General features: G+C 40.1%; 1 protein-coding gene across 3 annotated transcripts in view; it reads right to left on the bottom strand.

The window, feature by feature from the left end:
- Positions 1-23,354, bottom strand: part of cyth3a (cytohesin 3a) — a 34,419-nt gene that overhangs the window by 1,743 nt on the left and 9,322 nt on the right. For all 3 annotated transcript variants that reach the window (XM_072712331.1, XM_072712333.1, XM_072712332.1), the window contains exons 2-12: positions 13,084-13,166; positions 12,098-12,162; positions 10,425-10,491; positions 8,798-8,916; positions 8,029-8,109; positions 7,237-7,349; positions 6,208-6,356; positions 5,812-5,923; positions 2,408-2,484; positions 1,968-2,039; positions 1,656-1,810 (exon numbers count right to left, since the gene is read on the bottom strand). In XM_072712331.1, the coding sequence (XP_072568432.1) occupies positions 1,656-1,810; positions 1,968-2,039; positions 2,408-2,484; positions 5,812-5,923; positions 6,208-6,356; positions 7,237-7,349; positions 8,029-8,109; positions 8,798-8,916; positions 10,425-10,491; positions 12,098-12,162; positions 13,084-13,166 (1,093 nt within the window). The remainder of the gene's footprint in view (positions 1-1,655; positions 1,811-1,967; positions 2,040-2,407; positions 2,485-5,811; positions 5,924-6,207; positions 6,357-7,236; positions 7,350-8,028; positions 8,110-8,797; positions 8,917-10,424; positions 10,492-12,097; positions 12,163-13,083; positions 13,167-23,354) is intronic.

The raw sequence follows: 23,354 nt of genomic DNA, 5'->3' as shown, positions 1-23,354 counted from the left end.
AAATGTTAATATACACTGTCACACCATCCGAAGTCTCTCCTGCCTTTTGCCCTACGCTTCCTCGGATAGGCTCCCTGTAAAGCATTAGAAGATGTGGAAGATGGATGGATAGATGTTCATGTGCTGTTTCATACTCCTGTGCCATATTAACAAAGGGAACAAGTACACAATGGTGCATGTTTACTGTACTATATCTGTAGACTGGAAATTCTGTGATCATTCCACATTGCTGACATTTCTGGAATAAACTGACCATGAGTCATAATGCAGACCTTAACCAGCTGTAGAAAACTATCTTTTGGATAGAAGCTATTTTATTTTGAAGAACCTTGTAGAAATACTACAGTACTATCACTTCAGCCCTATTTACTCTAACCTCTGGTGGTTGAAACTATCTACTTTAAAACCTCAGTGGCACAAACTACCCTGCATTTGTATAATTTCATATTTTCACAGCTGCTTTTATAATTCAAATGCTGAGCTGTTTCTCAGATGCAGATGCCTTACAAATGATTGCAAGGCAGTGCCGCATGGAAGTAAATCTCTCTGCAGCCTGTCGAGGTGAGTAATGAGCTTTAAGGAAGGAAAACTCCATGTAATATGAGGTGATTTTAACATTCCTAAGAACTACTGTCTTTTTTTAAAGGATTTCCCTCTGAGCAGCTGTCAACAAGAAAACATTTTTAGCCATCTGAAAAGACATAAGATGCCAAGAGTGTCAAAATCCTATCTAGGGAGCTCAGAGCATGACTTTGGAGAATGATTGAGGAAGAACGTGAGGTATCCATTGCTGTAATGGAGGAAGACACTTTTGTACACGGAGAGGGTCTTTACAGTTCTTGCGTTTTACTCTTTTCTCCTTTGTTTTTTTTTTTTTTTATAATTCTGTATTCCACAATTTTATAATGAACATTTTCATTACTAACAGCTGCATTATAGTACATCATAGTCTACTGTATTAAACTACAGGAGTATGAGTTTTATCTTTGTGCTGGATAGGTTGTGGGTAGGTTTGGCAAATGTGCAAATAAAATATAGATTTCCCTTGAAATTTTTGTGTTTTATGTGAGAAAATGTCAGTTATGAGCCACAAGTGGTAAAGCATTTAGAAACACTGAATTATCCCCTGAAATATCGCTAGCCACATTTTAGCCATTTTGCATAGGTTTGGCACACAGGTGCATCATGTACACTTTCCTCAGTAAAGCCTGTTAGGTTCCAGTAAATGATGTGAAATTGGGTGCACATGAAGAAAAGAAGACTGGGAACCATATATGTACAAATTTGACCAAATCCATCATATAGTTTTTGATATATTCACAGAACACCAAAACACTAAATTGCATTTTTGAACTTGTTCAACTTTTTTATATTCTATTGTCCATAAATTATAGAGAAGTTGTGAATTTCAATTATGCAAGTCATTGCAATTAATGGAACAATGGTCTGCTTTGATTTAAAATATTGGGCATGTCTCTCTAACTTCTACATCTGAAGTTATGAAGCTTCAAATGCAACCATACAAATGAGGCAGTAATTGGCTGGCAAAATTCAATATTAATCTAACAGGTTCAGTATCAGTGTACTTATTGTGTGAGGCTATCAGCCGACACGCTCAGTTTAGAGGATAGACGGACTGTTCAGGAAGCCCTTACTTGATGGACTTGATCCATTCCTCCTTCTCCTCTGGTGTGGGAGCCGATATCCTGTACACCACATGGTTCCCCTCAACCACCCTACCATCCGCCTCGGTCTTGCAGGCCTTGATCACCTGGCCCTTATGATTAGGGTTAAAGAGCTCAAAGCAGTTCTGCAAGAAAAAAACAACATAAGGTGACTCTTCATTGCTCTGAAGTCTATAGGTTACTGTGATGTTAATGTACCAGTGAGAAGGCTGCTCCAAGAAAGAAAAAAGGAATAGCTCTACTAGACAGTAGTATTTCTACTCTTTGGGAGGGGTTGCTTACAGGCTTCCTGGGCTCTTCAACCTCTCTAATGCTGAGGTTTTCCAGCGGAATGATCCCGCGAGGCTCCTTGTCCTGTCAAACAGACAGCACATCTCAGCGAATTCCTTTCTAATTACGTGCTGTTGTACAGAGTGACTAACCATACAGAACCATAGAAAATATTGGTGAGATTCTGAAACAGAATTCAAGAAACAGAAACTTATACTTCAGGGTTACTGCATACTCATGAGCAATTCTTAATGTCAAAGCACAAAGGCAGTAAGAAAGCCATGCTCTCATTCTACCCTGCCTGTAGGGTATGGTTCCTGACCTTCAAGTTGCAGATTTCTAAAATAGGCTATAGCCTGAACATAAACCCTACATGCTTTGTTAAGACTCACAAATGCCAAACTCCTATTTGGTTTACATATTTTTTATAGAATAATCCATATGAGATTTACCGTTGTGTACTCAAAATAATATAGGCAGTTGTCAGTCAATATAAACCACCTTCGTTTCCAGGTCTTCACTCTTCCACCTGTAGGGAAACAAACACCAGATAGAGATACAAAACCTTTCAGGAAGAAAGAGCAGGTGCCCTGTAACAATGCAGCAATTTGCTGTACACCATGTCTCTCATTTAGGACTCATTAAAACCAAAACTTATGTTGAAAAGTGTTCATGTTCATGGTTTGCTCATTACCACATGTATTTTTTAAAATTGCTTTTATGGGGGGGGATTGTCTATAACAATGAACATTTTTCAGAGTGCAGGGTATAACCAACAAACTAACACCAACAACCATAACCAAGCATTTGCACATGGAGTACAGAACAAGGTGTAGGTTAGTTTATCTGCAGTACCTGTTAGTATTATTACTGCAGTTCTTTTGGTGTGAATGTCAGGGTTGAGTGGAATCATACATCATCTCAGAATCATCTCAGTAAATGATAAGGGCAGGTGGGTTAACAAAATTCTTTTCCAGAGATTATAAAATGTGTGATGTGATGGCGTGGGGGGGCAGTCTTATTCGGGTTTGAGTCCAGCCCTCTGCTTCCTGCCACCTTCATCTGGACAAATAGGGTGTCGGTGAATTTGTGCCTATAAATGTGTGTCTGTGTGCATGTTAAGTTCAAATGGTAGATGGGACAATCAAGCTATTTGTGAAAGAATAATTATTCTTAAAGTATACTTAGGATTTGTTCCAAGTTACATTGTTAAGGCTACTGTGTGGGTGTCAAATTCAATAAGATAAATGTCAGGTAAGCATCGTTTTAAAATGTAAAAGGGCTCTGACCGTCCTTTAACGTTATGAAATCGCATGTAGGATTTCAGCCGAACCAGTGTGGAGACTTCAGTCATTCCACCTTTAAAAAGCAGTAGTTTGTTTGAAATTTGTCATAAACACCCACAGGTTTGGCTTCCACTCCGAGGTTTTATCTCATCCGTTCAGGTTATATTTGAACATTTTCTTACGTAATGTGATCCATGTATTTATATTTATACAAGAATTCTTCCTCGCAGCGGGCTACACGGTAGTCGGTTTAAGCAGAGGTCTCAAAGTATGACAGACAGTTTCCTGCGGGCCAGGCAAACATTTAATTCATTATTAAAAGTGGCCTGCGGATCGATCTTCCGTTTTCCACAGATTAGCATTCTTTTGCTAGATTAGCAGATCATTCGGGGCAGGGTTTTTTTTTTTTTAATTATTCTACATCATTTCTATTTTGGCCAAAAAAAAAATAATTAAATTAAGTGTCCCTCTTGAGCTGAACACCTCCTAGCCAATGCTCCCCCCCCCCCAGGTTATTTGAGCTTGAGATGCCTGGTTAATGGATATACATTTAATAGTCAGCTCATCCTATACGAAGAGTTATGTCCCTCTGGCACCTTGTGACTAAAGCTGGGATGCAATGCAAAAGGCGTAAATGGCCATTGAATGAGACGATGGAATGAAATCAGCAGGTTATGGTGCTGGGGACTGTAAAGGTCAAGTGTAAATGTACCCTCAGGATGGAAATGCATCCAATTCTGTAGGGAGTAACCACAGAGTCTGGCAGACAGAATGAAATGAGAGAGTGGAACCTACTGAAACTGCCAAGAATCTCACATCATGGGCTGCAGCCAATGCCGCCCTGAAGAGGTGATATTCAGTTTTTTTTTCCACTGTGCAGAAAGCATGCAGCTAGGGCTGCACTGGCATGGCGTATGACCAGTGACAGAAAGGCTGTAAAAAGCAGTGGTGAAGGGCGGAATCTACGGGAACGGTTAGGGCTTCCGGAGCAGCTTCAGTATCAAAGGATTATCACGCGTATGAAGGGAACGAAAAAGAACGATAATAAGAAACAAAATCACCTGGCACTATAAAACAAGTCAAACAGACTCAAAACGGCAGAAAAAATAAGCAATGAATAAGTAGAGATTAGCCAAACTTCAAAGAAAATGGGGAGATAAAACATGAAAAAATTATAAATATGAGGATTTTTACTACATAATAAACACAAAAAAGCCCCTGTAGAATATTTTTCTTTCCTCTGATATCAGATATTTTATATAAATCCACAAAGCAGAGAGGTGTCCAGCTTTTTTCTTCAACAAATGTTTCACACGAGTTTGTGAAACACGGAGCCTGGAGGCCAAGGTGGGAAAAGGGGAAGGCCAGTGTCCCGTCACCGTGAGAGCCCGGGCCCGTGTCCCGTCACTGTGAGAGCCCGGGCCCGTGTCCCGTCACCGTCAGTGCCCGGGCCAGTGTCCCGTCACCGTGAGAGCCCGGGCCCGTGTCCCATCACCGTCAAAGCCCTGCCCGGTGTCCCGTGACCGTCAGTGCCCGGGCCCGTGTCCCATCACCGTGAGAGCCCGGGCCCGTGTCCCATCACCGTGAGAGCCCGGGCCCGTGTCCCGTCACCGTCAGAGCCCAGCCCTGTGTCCCGTCACCGTCAGAGCCCGGGCCCGTGTCCCATCACCGTGAGAGCCCGGGCCCGTGTCCCGTCACCGTGAGAGCCCGGGCCCGAGTCCCGTCACCGTCAGAGCCCGGGCCCGTGTCCCGCCCCCTCCTGACTGTCTGCTCCAGCTCTGGCTGCCTGCATCAGTCTCCTCTCTCCTTAGATGTTACTGCTTTCCCTGAATCTTACTGACCGCACTGTACATTTTTGACACTTTTTAAATGGGGGTGGAGGGTGTCCAGCCGAATCACATTCCAAGATCCTCCCCTTACTAAACATTTACTGGAGCTGTTATAATATTGGCCAGACCAACACTACACATACTCAAGATAATGAAAAAAAAACCCTTTCCAACTGTAAGCCACACTGAAAACTGCGGCAAAGGCAAATATATTACCAGTGTACGCTAATGCACTCACTGACCCTTAAGCAAATTTCTGCATATATTTTCAAGAGGCTGTTTGCCTCATAAGATTCATATAATCCACCTAACCATCAGGCTTGGGAGCTGGCCCAGTAAATCTGAACACAGTTGTCTCCTGCCAATATAATTTCTCACTTTGGTTTATTAATACATCTACCCTTGTGTTTTTAAAATTAAAATACTGTGGTGCCCCTGTGATTATCACTGAATTAGAAGGAACGGACATGCAGTGAGCAGACACCGGGGGATGAAATCCATCTCCGATGCTGCAACAGCGCATGCACAGGTTGCATGTGGGCACCATGGGGGCAAAGTGATTTTGGGATGTCCATCGCAATATCCAGATGAAGTGTCATGCAGCCGGGCATGCAGTAGAAACGCCAAGAGGACTCAAAGGCAATAAAGCATTAAACAGCAAACTTATGCGTGAACCCAGAAGAACTCAGAAAGTATCCTGTCTGTTCCAGGAGGATGTAACCCAGCCTCCACCATACTAACCAAGTTTTAACAGCCACCCTTCTCTGTCTGGGTTGAAGAATGTGTGTGTCAGGTCATTTCCATCATCTTCCGGGATTTTAAAAGGTTCGTTTTTGATGCTTTCATACAAATTCTGTAAAAAAAAAAAAAAGATTAATGCATTTTAAAAGAGATGTTAAAGAATCTTTTCTGCCATCCACAAGTAATGGAGATTGGTAAGCAGATCTAAATGCCTATTGCAGTTTCCCTGAGCAGCAATGGGATAGAGCATAAGGGATACGTACGTAGAGAGGGGACTCCATAGTGTTTTTAAACAAGGCAGAATATTAAATATGGTATCTAAAGGATTTCATGGGCGAGTGGAGATGTCAGGCACTGGTGCGAGAGTGAAGCCAGAGCCCCGAGAGGCGCGCCCACCCTCAGCAGCTCTTCGGGCAGGTCCCCTCCTTCGTTGATCCCGCGGTTCATGGAGATGAAGCGCTCCACCGCAGGCTTGTCCCTCACATTGGGGTTGTGCAGGCTGGTGTTGAGCATGATGATGGCGAAGGACAGGACGTAGCACGTGTCTGCAGGGCACCACACATACAGATACAGCCAAAGAGCCGTTCTGAGGATCACTTCTCCTGGGCAGGGTTTATGTTGAATTGGCCAATTTCTGGCCTATTTGGAATCGTTAATTTATAACTTCAGATGTAAAAGTCAGAGACACATGCCTAATACCCAAAATCAAAATAAATATTAAAAATACAGCTTTTAATCATGGACAGTGTATTTTAAATACATGTATTAAATATCTCCTTTCTCCTAAATGCTAACATAGCATCACATATATAGCTTTATTTCTTTCTTTCATTCTTTCTCTTGGGCCGACTCTGTTCTGAAAGGCGCTATGTAAAAATTATAGGAATTAAACTGACCTGACATTCTTGAAATCTTTCCCTCCCTAACACTACATCTGCTACAACTTTGACACCGACTATATAATTCATAAATTGTCGGGCAGAGTGGCAGTGAAAGCAATAAATATAGTGAGGCACGTAAAGTCAGTAAATATATGGTGGCGCTGCATTAGTTGTTCAGCTGGCGCCTGCGGCCTGTAAGCCGACAGCTCTCTCCATTTCATCTGGCTGTGCTGACAGCCTGGTCTCCTCAGAGTGATCACCACACAGATTGGTCAGGTCTCAACGTGAAGGGGAAAAAAATGATAAATAAACAGCATTTCAAGCTGCATGGCTTTTCCTGCAGACCTCTTTGCAGGTTGTAATGCGCAGATTATAATTGTTAGCGTTATATACTCAGGTGTATTAGCTGAGGAGGAATACAGGCAATGCTGAAAGGCATCATCTTTATTCAACATAGGCTTCAGCGTCATAAAAGCCAAATATTTTGAATCATGATTTTAGGCGATAACATGGGATAGTAAACCCATCTCCTGCTCTGTCTTACCTGTGGACTGGAAGACCCCTGGGTTGCATTGGCAGTAACGAGAAGCAAAGGCCTCCATCATGCGGTCGATCTTCTGGGCCTCGCCTGGGAGCCTGAAGCTCCACAGGAACTGCCTGGTGGGTGGGAGGTAAGAGACAGAAGAGCGTGAGATTGGGGGAGAGAGAGGCAGCACAAAAGCCAGTGAGACGGAGAGAGGCGCTGAGATGACAGACTCAGTGAGTCAGAAGCAGCCCCATGTCTCTGAAGAGCTTACACAGGTGCTCTCAGTGGTACCCATGTCTCCCAGCAGTTCTCAGTTTTCTCCAGCAGGGGGGAGCGATAGCAACCAGCCTGCAGCCCTCAGTGTGTACCTCCACACTCAGGAAAGCTAATGGCCCTGAACTGCAATGTGAATAATGAACCAGAGCCACACATGCTCAGTGCTTAGCTATTGCCTCTCCCTTTAGCACCCATTAGAAACATACCATATTAAATGTACTTCAATACATTTTTGGAACATTTCTGGTTACTGAACTGGTATCCATCCAGATACGTTTTATTGTCAAGCATGCTTAAATGTTCCAAAGTCATTCAAAAAAATAAAAAATCTAAAACAGAATACACTTACATAGTGGGAAATAGGACTCCAAATATTTAACCAGTAACAATTATGAAAAAACAGCAGAACACTGTGTTCCTGCCAATAAATTCAGTGTAATAAAGAGTAGACACCGAGAGGACCAAGCTCTCCAGAAGCAGATCAGGGCTGGCTTCGGACTCTCTTCAGGATTATGAAGGAAATGTTCAGCTCACCTTAAAGCTTGCACAAGGTTCAGATCTGCAAATTCGTGTAGCTCAACAAAGGCCTGGAGAACCTTAATGTTGAATTCATCCCTAAAAAAATGAGCAAAAAAAAATATTTTCGTGATTTTCAGGGAATCCAGGGAATATTAACTGTTCTCCTCAGCAGAAGTGGAGAGACCCACCTGCACCTGTACTACACAACTGCTCTGAAAAGAATGTCATACATCTCCCTTTGCAGTAATCTAGAATGCACAACCTAATAAATTCTGGAAGCAGTAAGCCACCTCTTAAAGGACATAGTCTCAGTTTTCAATGCTCAAGCATGATCGAGAGACAGCCGATGGGAATCATCTCAAACTGGAATCCACACTAAGCCTCATGTAAGATGGCCCTTGGTGAACCACTGCAGACACGAATAATGTAGATTCCGAAAGAAACACTGACAGGACATTGGATTCAGTCTAAACATTTTACCCACAGGCTGCTTCTGGATGTTGCATGTTTATTTTGATTTCATATATTCAAATTTAAAGGATAACTCTTAGACTGCAAAACAAAATTAGAATAATATTGTTCCAGGCCACCAGAATGGTTTAAAGGAGATTAGCAGCATCTTTTATAGGTATGGTTGGTACAGTAGATATGATTTCATTCATGAATCATTTCATTAATGAGTCTAGGTTTGTGGACGCAGCATGTAGTCTGTACAATAATGAAAACAAGTTCAATTTCCTCAACATAAAATGTATTTATAACAGTAATGAAACTTGAAGCTTACCGCTCTCCTAAGTAATCCCCGATGACGGTTTTGTTTAAACCCTCTCCCTTGTAAAGGAACTGTGCGATGTCTTCCGGAGTGTTCTCTAGAAGGTCGTTTTCCAGGAGAAACTGAATTCCCTGTAATTAAAACAAAACGTGGTCTCCCATTTGTTCCGGTATTACGCTGATTAATTAGTGATATACTATTTTTACAGCGTAACATAAACTTAGACACCCTAGTAGCACACTTAATAATGTGAACAGAATGATACGTGCAACAGATCCAATAGATTTTGAGATATGAACATTTTTAATGTATTTATATAATATTAATATTCCGCAAAATATTAATCGGTAAAAAATTCCTTCGTTTGACAAAGGACTTGAGATTACCCTGTATTTTTGTAGTATTCAACTGCAATTCTACCAAATGTACTGATAGAACTGAGGAGGAGTATGGATGCGCTAGTATTTACTATTTACTGCACTGCCAAAATCAAATTTCATCACAACCATTTAATTTCACACCAGAAACAGGATAACTGAAAAAAATCTGAAACAATAATCATCAAAAAAACAATAAAAATCAGGAGTGAATACGTTAAAACTGCTGCACAAGGACATTATTCTGAAACCCCAAAGACGACAATAACGTTCACTTAGTAACATAAACGGAACCTCACAGCCTAAGTTAACACAGCGAATTGGCTGCTGCATAAATTATTCGTAACATCTGCCAATATCCATTTTCATTTCCTGGAGAAAGACAAAGGGCACGAAGCAGGAACGTCCTTCACATTTTCAGCAGACTCAAATGTGTGCAGTACCATGCACCTCAGGGTATGTGTGTGTAACAGACTAAGCTTTTAGCAGCCGCCTAATGCCGTTGGACACATTTTCCTGGCGCACCCAGTCTCCATTCATTCCTGTGGATGGCAGCGTCAACGCAGAGCACTTCCAACACATACAAATGCGTCCAAGTGCTGCTTCCCTGCTGGGAAAGTTGTCTTCCACAACAATGCACGGCGCAGACTGACAGCGTGTGGTTTTAGGACATGAAGATTAGGTTATTAATTTCTCACAGCTCTTACAAGCTCTATGTGTCAGTCATCTGGAGTGTTTTTGCGCCTGAAAGGTGAGGCACCCTACACAGGTGTTTCCGCTCCATTAGGCCGGGAATTTGGAGGACAGTGTCACGTTTCTGTGCTGTGGTCCCCGGCCCTTGCTGACCTCTTCATAAATCAGATCCATGCCAAACCAGCAGTATTTCTTGCCATATTACAGTCTGAGGACCGTTTTGTTGAAAGTTTACGTAACCCTTAGGCGGGTTAATTAAATGAGGGTTACTTTCTCTCTGCAGATTAAAATTGCGTGATTTTGTGAAGTCCCCGAGCAACACTGTCTTTGAATCTTAAGTAGCATTTTGTCGCTGCCAGAAAACAGATTATGACTCAATAAAAAGCAATGGTCTATGGTGTTAAAATGCATCATGTAGTATTTTTAGAAAGTCACTTTAGATTTTACTTAAATATTTAGCGACCATAACTGCAGTTCATAAACATTTCACAAGTGACATTATACCTTCAGATTTATCTGGTGTTTAATGATTATCAGTGTGTGTTGGCGACTATAAAATAGTGACATACCTTCTTGGGATCCATGTTGAATTTTTTCCTTCCCATTGCAATCTGTTTGTTCCTCTGTGATGTTTTGCTGTATCAGTGGAGATACAATTGCATTTTTCTATTTACTCAGGCAGAAATGGTCATTTGAAAAACAGGTAAACACAGGTGTTTGAAAATGCACTGTGATAATATCCCAGAGCAACTAATAAAAGTAATTTTGGTCATTTTTATTATGAGTGGAGCCAGCAGTAGTATCACATTCAAATGATACACAATAAATACATCTTAATGTTTTTAATTAGAAAAGATTTTTTTATTCCATGAGATTTCTGTCTACGAGATGTAAATCAAGACTCAACAGTGATATACAATTTACAGATCCTTTTCAATAATACTGTCAATAAAATGATCATTTCAAATGTGCAACATAAAGTTTGATGTTTTATCACTGATAAATACACACATCTGACGTACTGATTGCTTCTGGATGATATGCAGGACAAAATATCAGATATGGACAGGTTCAAGTTATTACAGGATATAACCCTGTTGTTGGTCTGATGCAGAAAAACATCCAGTTTTAGATATGGGGAAGAACAGTAACTGGTTATGAACAAAAGCAAGGTCTAAGCAACTAAACGCGATGCCCAAGTGACAGCTGGATTTTATAAGGGTTTGAGTGTAATGTGTCAGACAGGATATTAATAGTGGTCGACAAACATAGCTCTGAAACTGATAGCATTTTTAATTTATTCATCTACATATTTTTAGTTTCTGCTAATATGTGCCAAGAATTTTTTCATATTGTTCAATTCTTTTAAAAAATAAAGAAAAAAATTTATGGTATCACTTCTTCACAGTCTACATAAATGCAAATACTTTTGTTGAATACTTTTTGAAGAAGCAGTGATATTTGAAAAATTTTGAAATATTTTACCAAAAAACACATTCTAAGGGGCTCTCACAACAGAAGCCTGAATAATGGTGCACTCCATATGAACTGGCAAGTGAGAATTTCGTTCCTAATCAGAAATTTCAGCTGTAACGTCCCCTGAAGTCAGAGCTCTGCAACCCAGACCTGAGAACTGAAGATGGCTGAGCCTTCATTAACAAAAGTGGAAGTACTGCTCATTAGTACTTATGTCTTATTTGTGTTTCATTAAATCGTCGTACTCACAGTACTGTCCAACCTATATTTGTGGATATGTTGTTACAATGTTTATATGTGCAAAATACTATGTAATGCATTGTTATCAACTGATGTTGCTAACAATGGCTAAAAATGAACCTGGCTAGAACTGGTATTGCTAAATGGCTTCCCGACTTGTACTGGAACCCGGTTAGCGTCATTCCTAGCTCCCACTTCCAGCTTCTGAGATAAATGGGACGCAGCGTAACCCCACGCTTCAGGGACGATTTAACTTCACACTGCCTACATGTAGCATCATTACTCATAACTGATGCCCTGGCAGCACAATCCAGCTGAACCGCACTCTAACGACAAAGTCAGCCTCATCAGGCGGGTACCGTGCATGTTAATGGCTCCCTGTAATTAGCACAGCCAGAGGGACTTATGCCAGACCAAAGGAAATATTAAGAGCTGGAGCTGCAATCCAAGTGGGTTACAGCTAGAATCGCTGTGTGCCTGTAAACCAAGATGAAACAAGGCTGCTTGCTAAGAGGAAATGACTCACCTCTCCCCGATGCAAGTTAATTGCTCGATTTCAGTCATGACTTCAGCAATCTCAAACTTCAGACGCTGCAAGAGATGTGCACTTTTGAACAAACTACATTTTTCCTTCCTTTTCCCGCAAAATCAGTTAAAATGTCATTATCATTAGCTTACACCACATTAAGAAAGCAAAGTAGCAGATTAAGACGTTACTTTCTAATATTCTAAATTAAGTGGCTTAGTTGCTCAGCGGTTAGCGATGCAACCTCACAGCTCTTGGGTTGGAGATCCCATTGCATTTGGATATTGAATCTTCTCCCCATGGTGTATGGCTTTTCTCCCATGGACCAAAGATGTACAGTTTGAGTAATTGGTATCTCCCAGAAGCTCATAGGGCAGTGTTTCCCAATCCGATCCTCAGGGACATACAGAGTGTCCACAGTTAAGCTCCCTACTAGCTCCCGTGAGCTATATGGACTGTCTGACAGGGAGTTCAGAGAGAGTAAAAACATGGACCGGTTACGGGTCCCCGAGGACTGACTTGGGAAACACTGGCATAGGGTGCGCCTGTGATGGACCGGCTTCCCATCTATCATGCACCACGCCTCTGCACTGCATGGCAACATGCTCCAGGCAGCCCTGATCGGCTGGAAGATGGAGGGTTTCCTTAAATATTACATTTTAACTTTAATTTTTAATTATTCAATCATTTAATTCACTAATACTGAATTTATATTATATGAAAAATACCAGGAAATTAACTCAATTACTTCCAAAATCACTACCATTTTAAAAATTCATTTGCATTGATAATTTTTCAGTATTATTACTTGTGGACAGTTAGAAAGGCATTTAACTTGTCTAAAAGAAAACCACAGTAACAGACAAGTAAAACCTGACTGGTCCTGTTCCTTTGAAATTCACTCAATGTGCAGAGGCGATTAATGTTATTCAGGCAGAAAAGCATAGAAACGACGTTAGTGACCAGTATCGTTTAACTTCAAGTACCTCAATGTCATCCAGTAGCTCCTTCTTCCTGCGTCGTATGTTGGTCAACTCATCACGTTCATCGACTGAGAGATCTTCAGGCACTGAAAGAGACATGCCTGCATTAGATACTACCAGCAACTCATTACTAAAGGCAGGAAGGGGATTAAATCCCTGAACTCAATCTCCGATCATGCTTGCACAAGTTTTAATTGCCTCAGCTTAGCAGAAATTTTCATACAGTGGGTGAAATTAAAATGAACTGTATATCATGAGAATGGCTATGTGTTACACATCAGCTGTACCTGTAGTACAGAACATTGCTTACATAAGTATAGGACATTCAGTTTAATGCAATGTTTACATGCATGAATTACATAATTCTACAGATGCTTTCAGACAGGACAACCTGCTCTACTTCCTGACCATAATCACCACATGGGCTTCTCCTGCATACTGTCAGTATGAAAATGTATCATCAATGCTCAAGGATACATAAAATACAATATCAGAAATCCTGCCTTCATGCTTTTAGTTTCAGTGTGATTTTTGCATGACATTCTGCAACCCTGATTAGTGAATGTCTTTACAATAGGTTTTGTTAGAAAATGTTTTTTCTTCCAGACAGGGTATTTTTTGGGGAACCATATTTATTAATTCGATCAAAATATTAATTGCATTTAAAATATATTGTATGTACAGCAGTCAGAAATTGCAGAGTTCGACGCTACGCGCAACACATTTTGGGCTCTTCGCGCACAAAGCAGCGATTGTTCAGCCCCACCGCACAAAGCACCCACGTAATAGAGAAAGCAGAGCGGCCACCCTCCTACACCAAGCCGAAGAAAGGGGGAAGGCGGATGCCCTGACTATAGCGTGGTGCAGCCACAATTCGCCGCTGTGTCTGCGAGTGCGTTGGCAAGTGGCTGAAGCGGTTAAGGGCTCAGCCACTGCGGGCGGTGCAGCCTAATACATTAACCATGGGCCGCGTGCGGTAAACACTGGAGCCGGTTTGTTTTAACCTTTCTGTCAGTTCGTGTTATCGCTGAACACGTCACGGGGGTCTGAAAAACACAGGGCGCTCTCAGCAATGGTAACGTTATACAGTACCGGGCATCCAATAATAAAGAGTCTGACTGAAAGGGCTCTGACGTCATTAAAAGGTTATCCTGCATGATCAAGTAATTTTAATAACAAAAATAATAAGATTGTACTCCAGAACATTTTTTGGAATAGTTGGGCTGAAATGCAAAATAAAATAGAAATCAAAATGCCAAGCAATTTCATGTGTATGTTGTGGATGTCTTAATATAATCATTTAATATGAATTTTTCTAAGAAGACGACATTTTTTAAAAACCTTATGGCTAGAATAGGTCTGTTTATTTTTTTAGGTAAAAATGAGAAATCCGAGTTGCTTTCTGTAGCAGATAGGGCATGATTTAGTAACAAACAGCCAGCAGCTCCTTCCACTGAGGCTCACTGTCTGTGAACTCAAATGGTAAATCCGACAGTATGGAGACAGCCCTTGTTTACTTGGACAAGGCCTCCGAGAGGAGCTAAACACAAACAAACCCACACAAGACTTTTTACTTGCTTGCAGTTGGAGCCCCGAGCTGACAGAGACCCAATGGCATCAGAGTCTTAATCATTTTAGGAAAAATGCTGAGACAACTTCATTTGTCATCCTTACTGAGTTTCACCAAATAGACAACTCTCTTTAAGCCTGTTATTCTCCTTGCAGATTATCTCATCATCTGATCTCCTCCCTTCGAAAGTCAGATATCAAAAGAGCATTGATGTATGGAACCAGTGTTCTCAGCGGAATTGGACTCTATCAGGTTACTTTTCCTACAGGAATTATATTCAGTCTGACGAGTTTTATGCTTTAATTGAACTCTGTCTAGCTAGCTTAGCTAGCTTTCAAACTGGATTTGAAGTCCACCAATCAAAAACACGAGAACTTAAACCAGGTCAGGAGACACTGTGCAGGTCACATGATCTGTCTCACCCATAAAGTTAGATTTCGCTCACTTTGACAGACATAGTATGTGGATCACATGGTTATCATTGCGCATGAATCACCATAAGAACACTAGACGAGCACACTGGGAGAAATATACTGAATATAAACATGATCATCCATTTAACCATCCATTCAGCCTTCAACTCCTTATCCAGGTTATGCCACATGCATCATTAATGGCAGCTGTCCAGCTGAATAGGCATTCTCTTTTAGGACTTAATTCACTGATATTCCACCCAAGCTTCACTTCAAGGAGCATCGTCCTTCTTTTTCTTCAAAATACCTTAATTGTTTATGCTTCAATATCTATTTTTAAAATTAGGAACCTGAACAAGTTAGCATTTCTATAGAGTCTATATAATTTACTGTCATGGATAGACATTTGAGTTGTGAGTGATCGCGTGGCCCAGATTAAGTTCTGTTTCAGAACAGAGTCAGTCCTAATATAGTCAATAGATTTACCTTTATATGAGTGGGATTATGCAGAACAAATTAGGGGGGAGGGGGTGGTATATTTTGAAAGGGGACGTTTTTTTGTCATTTTCTCCCACAGGGGGATGGCGCCCATAAGCACCTCATTACACCTCCAGCCCTGGTGGGTGTTAATGAGTCATTGATTTGTTTTTACTGGCAGTATCATTATGGCAGATACATTAAGAAGCTAACTTTCAAACTTTACAAAATAACAATGCAAGATGCTTACTAGTTGTTTATGCACATAAATGATAAGGTATATTAAGAGTGTTTTGTTTTGCTTTGATTCAAAATTGAAAATGCAAATAGAGCGGAGATTGTTAGCCCCGTCACTCTGTGGAGAAGTCCTCTTTTAGCATAACACAGGGTAATTCTCTTCGATTGACAGCATGGGTCTGTTACTCAGTGACCTAATCTTATCTCTAGTATGCTAGTAGTTTGAATAGTTACTACAGATTGGGGATCAATCCCTTATGAGGCTAAACCTGTTAGACCACATTTCCTCATTTATTACCATAAACCAAGCAATCTGGGGAAAAATACAGATACCAATAACTGTTACTATAAACTAATAGAGAAAGGGCATCCTGTATTTAAAGACTTGCGTGGTCTGAATGTTGAAAAGGAATTTTTCAATAGCTTCATGTGTTTTCGGTGCCTGTCTTATACAAGCATGGTTAATTTCAATTTATATTGATGAACATTTCATAGCTTATTCCTCTAGCTTTGTTTTAGAGGAACAGCTATGTGTTGAAACCTGAACTTGTTTTTAAAATAGTCAGTAATCTACCTATGTCAGCAACTGATATGTAATTAACAAAAAAAAAAAGTTTGATTACATATAGTGGAAAAGACATGGAGAAGTAAACAGATCCAGTTACTAAGGATTTACCAAACATGGCACGGATTCTCTCTGTCCCCCCTGTTCTTCTCCGACAGGTGAGGGATTTAAAGGTGCTATTTCTGATTTTCCTGCACAACATTTTGACCAGCTACCTGGTGGGTAATTTGCAATGCAAACATTCAGTTCCTTCAGACTTCAAAAAACACTCACATCCCCAGCATTCAAAATATTTCAGAGCCATCCGTAAAATTATGATTTATCTTCCATACTGGCCTGTTTTCTATGTGACGTTGCTTCAAGAAGGCATCTGCTCTGTGAGACTGCGTCTATTTCACCACGTTCTGCTGTTTTTTCTCTGTCAGGCTGTTTGGCAGGTCAGGCTGAAGCTTTGTCAGGGGGAAACTCACACTGTCTTGTTCAAAATTTCTTACAGTCTTCTGGGGGCAGTTTCTCACAGGAGTGGGATTTTCATTCATTCTCAACAGCCTCCCTAAGAGTAACACCAACAGTATTTGCTGACAATAAATACGATCATGTGAAAATGACCCACTTTTCACTCTCAAGCCATTCACTTTTCAAATCTGCCTTTGAAATGCTTGCTTTCCAGTGGAAAAGCAGAACTGCTTAATTTGTCAGAAGAACCTTCCTTTCAGGAGAGAATCAGATTACAGATTAATCAACAATGGCTGTTTTTCAGCGGTGACACTGGCTACTTTTGTCACAGATAATCAAGTCACGGAGACAGTAACATAGCTGAACTTCAGTTACACAACCACAATGTCTTTCTGAAGACATGACAGCAAACCCTTTTGTTCCATGAGAATTTCAGTACAAGCAAGACTTACTCTGTGCTGTCTGATGAGAAAAGTTGTACTGTGTCAAATCATAATCATATCATATAGTTCATATGGTAATTTTTCTATCAGCAAGTGGTCCTGGGACTTACATTTTCTGCAGTTTGGTGGCTGGATAAAATGTCAATAAATAATTAATCTACCTTCCATAACTATTTATCTAGTACAATGTCACGGTGATCCTAAAGCTTGTACGAAGCATATGGCACCCTGGAGAAGACTCCAATGTCAATAAATAATAACGGAATAAATGACTTCTACACCTGCCACTATTGATAATTAATGTAGATAAGAACACATTGGTGCTTATTGTTGTTTTTATAAAGACACCTGTTAACCTTCCCAGCCGCAGATCCTCAGTTCCTTGTTATCAAGTTCCCCACACAAAATGACCATGTGATGTTTTATCGCCGAGGCATGACAGGGGATGTTTTCATTGTTTATCTATAACCTCCCTGGTGGTTTGAACTGGACATCATGACAATGGCCTCCCTTATGCTGGCAGGATACCTCACACTTTCTGAAAAAACACAAAAAAAGTGGACCAAGTATACTGCATATATAACACTAAATTCCACACTGAACACACAAACTGCTGCTCTGGTACATTTTCCCTCTAGATTATTTTCAAAACAGGTAATCAGATCTACGAAGGATGACCAACAATCTTACAACAATCTGGTGTGGATAGTTCAGTGTCTTGCAAAAATCAAAAACCAATCTGTATAAATAACACAGGAATACTGCAGCCATATACTGATCACATCTGTCTGGGTGAAATTGATCACTATAAGCGCATAATAATTTTAACCGTTTTTTTTTCTTCTTTATGTCACAGGCAGATTTCCAACTAACTGACATTTGTATATTTATTACATGAATATAAGGTAATTGAATAGACAACATCAATATTTACTGAATCTTACTCTTTCAAAATACAGTACAACTGTTTAAACGGCATTTCAAAATACAGTACTGTACAAATTAAATCGTTGAACTGTATAACTCCAATACGCTATGATACAGTACTATATATAAAATATAGCTTATAAAAAATAATTACCATAATTTAATTTTTCTGGGGGTTAGATATTTGCTGTTCAGTGTTTCCAGCTCTCACTCTCCTGAGTGTCTGGCAGGTCACATCACTGGTGAGTGTGTATACACGTGTGTTTCTGTGTGCATGAATGTGCGTGTCTGGCATCCATTCATTGTTCTTGTGAAGTGCTCTCCACCCAGGCAAAATCAGGAGCTATCGTGTTTCCTTCAAGTCATCTGCTTAATGTCATGATCTGCCTCCATCATCATGTTTTTATCATTTATTAAAAAAAAAAACCAAAATGAACACTGTAAGCAGACTGCTTGATTACTCTAAGCAAATAATTTAAACAGTATTTGTACATGAATGATTCTGTCCCAAGCTTTTTGATCCATATAAGCAGTTGATCACTATAACCATGATCACTATAAGCGGTTTCCACTGTACCTATGAAAACAAGCAAAATCTGATGCAATATCTGTTTAAAATAAATAATTGAAATGTAGTATTTCACTTAATATCTAAATATCTGAAAAAAAATATGAATGAAACATTGGTATTCATAAAAATATTACATGTAGTCATATAAACTGTACTTATAACTAGTCAAGACTTTACACTTTGTCCAGGTATGTGATGTGCATGAGAAACATTTCTAGCACTGCTGTGTACGCAGTCAGGAAAATGCATAAGTGTTCCTGATTTTGTTCAAAGCCCAGAATCCTCCACACTTATGCAATCTGAGTTCAAGATCACAGGCAAATGGAGCTTCCCATCTCATAAGGGGGCTTATCCTGCTTAGAGCACTTTGGTGAGCTAAGCGCTGTTACAGCATTTCCTAATGCGGAGTCTTTAAGTTGTGATTCACATGGCACATTACAAGTCTTTCAGGGATGGGAATGCTGTGGATTGAGATTTCAATGATTTAGTGAATATTCTGAAAGTAAATATTCTGACATTTGCATTTTGATGTCTGTGTTTGCACAACATAATGGCATCTGATTAAATGTAATCCGGAAGTGATGTCTTTTTAAACTTTTTTGTTAATAAATCTGCAACGTGACTCTTGTGTCATTATCTGGATTCCAATTAAATATTTCAATATATGCTACAAATGTAACAACTGTGGCTCATTTTTTAATGTTTTTGCTAAAATCTAAATATCTTGCAGAATAGAGAGCATAAGACTAAATTACAGTCTGAAACTGGGACAAAATTGAAGGAAAAAATGTGTTCCTTTGTGTTAGATAATGTATATATGATATCTTCTCATCATCCAATCACTTATCCTAGTCAGGATTTGGGGGGACCTGGAGTTTCTCCTAAGCAGTACAGGGCACAAGGATGGGATGCACCCAGGACTGGATGCCAATCCATTGTGGAAACACTGTGGGCAATTTAGGGACACCCAGCAGTCTTTGAACTGCAGGGGTTAATGGAGTAGCCTGAGGAATCCCACAAAACACGGGGAAGATGTACGATCCCCCTACACACACCAGAGGCACAATCCAACGAAGCCTGGAGATACATACATGACAGGGGCTACAACATTGTTTTTAATGCTGCTCTTAACTTTTCATGCAATCATATTCAACACTTTGTAGCACTTTTAGCCTCCAGCTTCCAAATCGCTAGGGGGCTTTGACCGTTTACACCAGTGTTTCTCAACCCAATCCTCAGCGAACCCCAGCCAGTCCACGTTTTTGCTCCCTCCCAGCTCCCAGCGCACCTGTACCAGCTATTCGGTGTTCCTGATTGGCTGGGAGCTGGGAGGGAGCAAAAACGTAGACTGGCTGGGGTTCGCTTAGGACTGGGTTGAGAAACACTGGTTTACACTAATATGAAATGACATCATTTTCAGCAAGTATAATATTCTTAGGATGCACATAAGCTAAAATAAAACTCATATTATGTATATAAAGAAACATTTACGTCCACCAAACATACCTCAACAGATGTAATATACGTTAACAAACATTATAATAGTATAATTATATAATGTTATATATAATTATAGTAATGTTATATATAATTACATTATTTATAATTATAAAGGCATTATGAAAGTGCAGTTAATGTAAAGCGTTATCCAATATTTCCTTTTGTTGTCTAAACAATGTCAATCAAAGAATCAAACCAGAGACTCTGCCTTCCCATAAAAACAAAATGCAAAATACAGACCATATTATCATTCTAAAAAATAATGACATTACAAGTAGGGCACTGCAGTTTAAAATTGTAACATTCCTATAAATCATTAAGATTCATGGAATTAATTAATATATGATGATTTTGCATCGTATATGAATTATTGAGTTTTGGGGGGAAACGATAAGGTAAAGATAGGTCCTTCATGGTTTTGGATTAGGACATTAGAACATTGGATTAGTACGAAGCAGGTAATCAAACTCAACCAAGACCAGCACTCTGGGTACTTCTATTTTTATCAGCTGAAGCAGAAATAGATTGTAAACAAAAAAGCATGTATGTCTGGAATTGCTCCCTTGTGTTTTGTTCCATTGAAATAACATCTGTCTGCTTAACATTTCAGCTGGCAAAAGCTGGTTTTGCCCCACGTTCCATACACACCCAGTTTGTGCAACTCTTAGTTGTTCTTAATGTGTGACCAAGTGAGCGAATGTGCAAATGACTGCACTGTGATGAAATTGCATTTATCTCCATACCCAGGATGCAAAATCTGATCCATCCTCTGCTTGCCAGACGAGGCTCTGGATCACTGCAAATCTGGGTGGATGGTTGAGTAGATGCAGGGTAAAGGAACACACTCTATCCATGCATCCATTTTCCACTACCCACTTCTCCTATGCAGGGTTGTGGGGGGTCCGGAGAATATCCCAGAAACCTTAGAACAAACTCTACATATCGTAATTTTATACCAGTATAGATTTAGCTGAGCAGCACTAGTGCACTTTAAGGTGCAATGTGAAAAGTTTACAAGTCATTCAATTCCAAAAAAGGCCAAACCTCAAAGGAAATAATAACAAGAAAACGGTATTCCTGATGGTGTAAGGAAAATAGATTTATTTGGAATGGAAAAGATTTTCAGAAATTTAGAGACCAGACAGATTAATTGACATGAGGGTTTTTTTTTTTTGCTTGGCAGAGGCTGGCTGTATAAAATATTTTTCAAACAAGGTCATCATGTTGGAGAACAATTGCAGACAAAAGCTGTTTTTTAAAACTAAAATACTTTTGTGTAGAAATAGAGAGTTCGATAAATTCTGCCTGTGTAGTCCACAAAGCAAAGGGGTATTCTAGGAACTAACCCATTGCTATAGGTAAAGTCTATGCTTTATGTAATGTACACCCAGAAGAGGTGGAATTCATAGCTGGGCCCGAAAGAACGCTCAGGTTTAGCTAAACTAGGTAGCTACATTCAGCTCCAGATTTTGTCTATGCACATTATATGTTCATGGTTAAGAATGAAAACTGGAAACACTATGACTGTTGAAATATGATATAATTATTATAACCAATATTAATGAAGGTTAAAAAAAAAACTTTATGAAGTATTTCTTGCGTTAAGTCAGGACATTAGGTCACGTTTATTGCTAGCAAGTTTATGTTAGGTTTAGAGCTCCAGTTTTTTAAATTCCTTTAATTATGTTTTACTACTGATCTTTATAGAATATTGCAAATATTCTTTAAGGTCTAAAACAGCGATGATGATATTGAGATACAACTGCTCAGTATTTTAATAGGAGAAAGGGGGGTTCCGATCTAAGACAGGATTTGCTGATGAACCTCTTTGAACTTCTCACTCGCTTTAACTGGAAATTGAACAAAAAGAAACAAAGTTACAGGATAGATATGATGCTCATTGGGATTTCATAGGGAGACATAAAGATAAAAGGGCATTTTGGCCATGGAGCGGAGGTTTTAGTCCCAGTCTCCTGCAGCTCCACATGTCTCGGTCAGGAAATTAGTCCTCTGCGTTGAGTTAACACTGAGGTGGGGAGGCAAACACGGTGCAGACAGCAACAGCACTCTGACACAGAGCGTCCACTTGGGGACATGAGCCCTAACCACTGACACTGCAGATGAAAGTGAAAGATAATTCCCATGATTGGTCATGTCAGGTATATTTGAAGAATGTAAGCATTCAAAAAAAAAATATGAATGTACTTGAAGGGGGTCATCTTAGCTTTGAAATGCAGTACACCTCCATTATAACTTACACTTCCAAAACAACGTGGGTTAGCTTTGCATGCTAATGAGGCCATTGATCATTAACTCCCGTTTCAGTCATTTATTTATTAGTTGACCATATTACACTAACCTCCCAAACAACCTAATATTGACTGTTTAAAATCCTTCTCCAAAATCACACTTCATTGTATGATGTAAAATAATTAAATACTAACATGAGAGGAACTCATAGACTACAACATTAGAACACAATCCCAATTACCCCACCCCCATAACATTTTACTTTTAAATGTGACATCTGAAGGGGGAGGCATGACCCAGATGAAGCTTTTGGCTGAACAGAAAGAGGACTGTATTGCGCAATACTACGGATGGTGAGAAGGTCTAAAAGTGGGCAGGAAGGACCATCGAGGCAGGAGTGGGCCGAACCAGCACATGGGGAGCACTGCAGGAGCAGGAGATACAATGAACAGGGAGAACACTAAACATCCGCAACAACGTCAATGAACAAACTGGGGAACACGGGGCAGGGACATATAAACATCAAACAGGGTCAACAAACTCGAGACAGGTGTGGATGGTTAAGACAGGGCTGGGAACAATTACGTGATTATGGTATGGCCAGTGACCTCTGCCGGCCAAATGGGGACATGATGGAGGCAGATCATGACATTAAGCAGATGACTTGAAGGAAACACGATAGCTCCTGATTTTGCCTGGGTGGAGAGCACTTCACAAGAACAATGAATGGATGCCAGACACGCACATTCATGCACACAGAAACACACGTGTATACACACTCACCAGTGATGTGACCTGCCAGACACTCAGGAGAGTGAGAGCTGGAAACACTGAACAGCAAATATCTAACCCCCAATCTGTCTCT

This window comes from Paramormyrops kingsleyae, chromosome 5, assembly GCF_048594095.1.
Source record: "Paramormyrops kingsleyae isolate MSU_618 chromosome 5, PKINGS_0.4, whole genome shotgun sequence".
Taxonomy (NCBI): domain Eukaryota; kingdom Metazoa; phylum Chordata; class Actinopteri; order Osteoglossiformes; family Mormyridae; genus Paramormyrops; species Paramormyrops kingsleyae.
This window is presented reverse-complemented; position numbering and strand designations above follow the sequence as displayed.